At 49.7% G+C, this 4799-nt stretch overlaps 1 protein-coding gene across 2 annotated transcripts in view; it reads left to right on the top strand.

Annotated features, from left to right (window-relative positions):
• The window catches only part of thop1 (thimet oligopeptidase 1), a 5945-nt gene extending 2105 nt beyond the window's left edge, over positions 1–3840 (top strand). For both annotated transcript variants that reach the window (XM_017404499.3, XM_025003345.2), the window contains exons 3-14: positions 422–570; positions 879–986; positions 1072–1174; positions 1246–1403; positions 1626–1761; positions 1836–1978; positions 2080–2303; positions 2405–2606; positions 2680–2866; positions 3113–3241; positions 3327–3463; positions 3556–3840. In XM_017404499.3, coding sequence (XP_017259988.1) covers positions 422–570; positions 879–986; positions 1072–1174; positions 1246–1403; positions 1626–1761; positions 1836–1978; positions 2080–2303; positions 2405–2606; positions 2680–2866; positions 3113–3241; positions 3327–3463; positions 3556–3717 — 1838 coding nt within the window. In that variant the 3' untranslated portion in view covers positions 3718–3840. The remainder of the gene's footprint in view (positions 1–421; positions 571–878; positions 987–1071; positions 1175–1245; positions 1404–1625; positions 1762–1835; positions 1979–2079; positions 2304–2404; positions 2607–2679; positions 2867–3112; positions 3242–3326; positions 3464–3555) is intronic.
• The last annotated feature ends 959 nt before the right edge of the window (positions 3841–4799 follow it).

The raw sequence follows: 4799 nt of genomic DNA, 5'->3' as shown, positions 1-4799 counted from the left end.
ATCCAGCCCCTGAGCCGTCCCTCAGGACAGATCCAGCCCCTGAGCCGTCCCTCAGGACAGATCCAGCCCCTGGGCCGTCCCTCAGGACAGATCCAGCCCCTGAGTCGTCCCTCAGATATTGTTGTTTAATTTCAGACGAACCCTTTTAATCGAATTGTTTCTTTTTCTTGTATTAAATCATTTGAGCTCAGTTTAAGGAGTTTATTAAAAGATGTTTCTTAGTTCAGAGAAGTTTTTATTTTAAATTATCTGTGGTCATCCAGCTCCCCCTGCTGGTCACAGGAAGTTCTGTAGTAGTCATGGTGTTACCTGCACAGGTGAACGGTTCCTGAGGATCGGCAGCTTTATTAATAAGAGCATGGTGACATCACTGTCTGACTCCACCCCCTGTGTTCTTGGCCCCGCCCCCTGTGTGTCTCAGTCCAGAGGAACATGTTGGACTTCCCGCAGCACGTGTCTCCCTGTAAGGAGGTCCGGGCGGCGAGCACCGACGCCGACAAGCGTCTGTCCGAGTTCGACGTGGAGATGAGCATGAGGGAGGATGTCTACCAGAGGATCGTCGCTCTGCAGGTCAGATGTCACGGGGCTTTCCGCCAATCAGCACGCAGTGCTTCCTTCATGATGAGCTGTGTTTTGGTTTTAATTGTGTCTCGAAAACATAAACAGGTTAAAAACAGACTTTTATTTTGAAAGAGTCATTTGTGGAATTATTTGTTTGCAGCTTTTGATCAAATTAATGAATCGGGAAAAGTTTGGAGACTCGTTTATTTGCTGTTAGACCCAAAACCTTCAGCTCTTCGTTCCTCCACCGGTTCTGGTTCCACATGAGACCTGCAGACGTTCTTTAAGCCCCTGAACTTTGTCGTTTGTTTCTGCAGAAGAAGGCAAGTTCTGAGAGCTTCACTCCGGAGGCGAAACGCTACATGGAGCGACTGATCAAACTGGGGAGGAGGAACGGCCTCCACCTGCCCAGAGAGACGCAGGAGGTTCAGCTGCTGCTCATTTCACTCGTTCTGTTGTTCCTGACCGAACATCTCCTGACACACATCTTCTGTCACGTGTTCCAAACAGGAGATCAAGAGCATCAAGAAGAAGCTGAGCAACCTGTGCATCGACTTCAACAAGAACCTGAATGAGGACACCACCAGCCTGTCCTTCAGCAGAGACCAGCTGGGTGAGTCCAGAACCTCCGGGGTCTTTGGATCCATCCAAGCCGTTCCGGTTCTGACTATCAAACTGTTTCAGGTGGCCTCCCCGAGGACTTCCTGAACTCTCTGGAGAAGGACAGGGACAAGCTGAAGATCACTCTGAAGTATCCTCATTATTTCCCCACCATGAAGAAATGTTTCGTCCCAGAAACCCGGAGGAAGCTGGAGGAGGCCTTCAACTCCCGCTGCAAGGAGGTGAGACGGACAAACGAGTCCACCGTGGTCTCTGCTGATGTGTCCTGTCCAGGCAGGAGGACGGAGACAAACAGCTCCTGATGGTCCTTCCTAGAGTCTGAACGCTGACTCAGCACTTTAGTTTCTCTGCATCTCAACTGTTTCATCCCACTGGACTGGAAGGTTTGGGGTCAGAGCGTTTGTTCCAGCTCTGATCTGTAGACGTTCTCTCTGTGTTCTCAGGAGAACTCTGTGATCCTGAAGGAGCTGGTGGAGCTCAGAGCTAAGAAGAGTTCTCTGCTTGGCTTCAGCACACATGCCGACTTCGTCCTGGAGATGAACATGGCCAAATCTGGGAAGAAGGTGGCCGGATTCCTGGGTCAGTCCCAGTCCTGTCTCTTCCTCTCTCTGACTCTTCGTCTTTCTCTCTGACTCTTCCTCTCTGCGTTTCAGAGGACTTGTCCCGGAAGCTGAAGCCTCTGGGTGAGGAAGAGCGAGCAGTCATCCTCAGGCTGAAGGAGAAGGAGTGTGAGAAGAGAGGTTTTGGTTTTGACGGCGAGCTGCACGCCTGGGACACTCGGTACTTCATGACCCAGGTGAGACGAGTTCTCAGGTTGTCCTGATGGTGGCGCTGCTCACGTCAGCCTTCATCAGTGACGATGAAGCAAAGAAACTCCTTCCCTCCTCTGCTCCTCAGGTGGAGGAGACCCAGTACGCGGTGGACCAGAACCTGTTGAAGGAGTTCTTCCCCATGGAGGTGGTGACCCAGGGTCTGCTGGACATCTACCAGGAGCTGCTGGGTCTGTCCTTCGAGCTGGTGGGCGGGGCTTCCGTCTGGCATCCTGACGTCACCCTGTACTGCGTGAAGGACCGCAGCAGCGGTCAGGTAGTCGGGCAGTTCTACCTGGACCTCTACCCCCGGTCAGAACCAGCTTTGGAAAACCCCAAACAACATGAGAACCATAACATCATCGTCTCAGAACAGGACATTCTTATTTTCTGTCTGCTTGTTTTCCAAACAGCGAGGGGAAGTATGGTCACGCCGCCTGCTTCGGCCTGCAGCCCGGCTGCCTGCTGCCCGACGGGACTCGCCAGATGTCTGTGGCGGCCATGGTGGCCAACTTCAGCAAGCCGACGGCGGACGCCCCATCGCTGCTGCAGCACGACGAGGTGGAGACGTACTTCCACGAATTCGGCCACGTCATGCACCAGCTCTGCGCTCAGGTCGGCTGATGTCCGCCTCTCTGCTGACGGTTAGTGACAGGAAGGTGGGAGTAACGCTCTTGTGTGTCTGCAGGCGGACTACGCTATGTTCAGCGGGACGCACGTGGAGCGGGACTTCGTGGAAGCTCCCTCTCAGATGCTGGAGAACTGGGTCTGGGAAAAGGAGCCTCTGCAGAGGATGTCCAAACACTACAAGACCGGGAAACCCATCCCCGACGAGCTGCTGGACAAACTCATCAAGTCCCGCCTCGCCAACACCGGTAGGTTCCAGCATGAAGCAGCAGAACCGCCGTGGTTCTGGTACCGACACCCCCCTGAACTCTGCTGCCTCGTATTGAAATAATTCATTCTGAAGAAATGCCAGTAAACTCTGTAGAGTCCTCCCTGAAGTTTTCTAAATGTTTATCAGAACAGTTCTGATGACTCTGTAAACTGGAGTTCTGGTTCTGGATGGGCTCTGACTGAGAACGCAGCAGTAACATGTGACCCGTGTCATGTGACCTCAGGTCTGTTCAACCTGCGGCAGATCGTTCTGGCCAAAACGGATCAGGCTCTGCACACCAGAACCGGCCTGGATCCTGCAGAGGAGTACGGGCGTCTCTGTGAGGACATCCTAGGAGTCCCCGCATCTCCAGGTCTCACACACGCAATCATGTGACGGCGAACTGCGTTTGTCCTCAGAGTTGACAGGAAGTGACATCACAGGCCTTGTCTCTGCAGGAACCAACATGCCGGCCACCTTTGGACACCTGGCGGGCGGTTACGATGCTCAGTACTATGGTTACCTGTGGAGTGAGGTGTTCTCCATGGATATGTTCTATGCTCGCTTCAAGCAGGACGGCATCATGAACCCTCAGGTGAGCCGGGAGGACGCTACACCTCCATGCGTGTTGAACTTCAGCTGTTTTTGAGCCCCTGCTGAGTTTCTGTCTCCTGATTGGTCCGTCAGGTGGGTCTGGACTACAGAAAGTTCATCTTGCAGCCTGGCGGCTCCGAGGACGCCTCAGAGATGCTGAGGAAGTTCCTCGGTCGGGAACCCAAACAGGAAGCGTTCCTCCTGAGCAAAGGGCTGACGGTGGAGCTGGACGCCAGGACGCCGTGTCCCTGCTGACCAATCAGAGCCAGCTCCGCCCACCCCTCCCAGGTGTAACACTCAGAGAACTGTGGACTGTTTTGTAGAAAAATAATGTAAAATGTCCAGAAACTGACTGCAGAATAAAATGATTTGAGGTGATATTTGTGTCTGAACATCTGTGGAGTCAATAAAAACACGACGTTCTCAATATTTAAAAAAAAAAAAGTTTGACATAATGAAACATCGAGACTCGTCACCTGAAGTACCAGAACTTTAATTTCACTTTTACAGAACCGCTCTAACACCAAACATGATGAGAACATGGACACAAACTAAAAAAGTAATCAGTTCCTCTGAATAAAGAGGTCAAATTCTGATAAAGTGGCAACAAAAAAAATGAAACAATTACATCTAAATATAAACTGATAAATGATAAAAGGAACCACAAATTCATTTGAATCATTTTAAACAAAACCAAGTGACAGAAACTGAACTGAATCCCAGTTTGTTCTTAACTGTGGAGGACCACACCAAGGGTTTCAGCTGCTGGAGCTCCAGATGTTCTCAATGTTTTGCAGGTCAGACACAGTGGCGGCTGGCCAATAGAGGGCGCCGCCCCACCACTCACATTACCTTGAATAAGACGTAAAAAAAAAATAAAATAGTACATTAAAAATATTTCGAAATATATGTATATATATTTTTAGTTGTAGAAGATAAATATTTTATAGTTAATAATAAGTAAAGTTGTTTCGTTCTTCGACGTTGTCTGGTGACGTATTTCCGCCCCGGTGCGCAAAATCTTTGTCCATAGACTCTAGTTAAAAGCTGTACATGCGCAGTATCTCTTCTTCAGTACAAGAGATGGGACCGTTCAGGGCGCACCTCTCCTGCGCCCAGAGCTGCTGAATACAGCTCTGTTTACATTTCACCACCCTCCCGCTGCCGGAGCGTTTTTTTTTTTTTTCATTTTTATTTATGTGTATATCAACATTCAGTTTTACATCAAACTTAATCATGAAAAAACAATACAGTCAAACATTCTTTAAATGAACAACGTAAATAGAACAAAGGAAAAGGAAACAAATAATAATAGAAATAATAATACTAATAATAAA

Source organism: Kryptolebias marmoratus, linkage group LG18, assembly GCF_001649575.2.
Source record: "Kryptolebias marmoratus isolate JLee-2015 linkage group LG18, ASM164957v2, whole genome shotgun sequence".
Classification (NCBI taxonomy): Eukaryota; Metazoa; Chordata; class Actinopteri; order Cyprinodontiformes; family Rivulidae; genus Kryptolebias; species Kryptolebias marmoratus.
The sequence above is the reverse complement of the archived record's forward strand: the minus strand, read 5'-3'. Positions and strand labels throughout refer to the sequence as shown.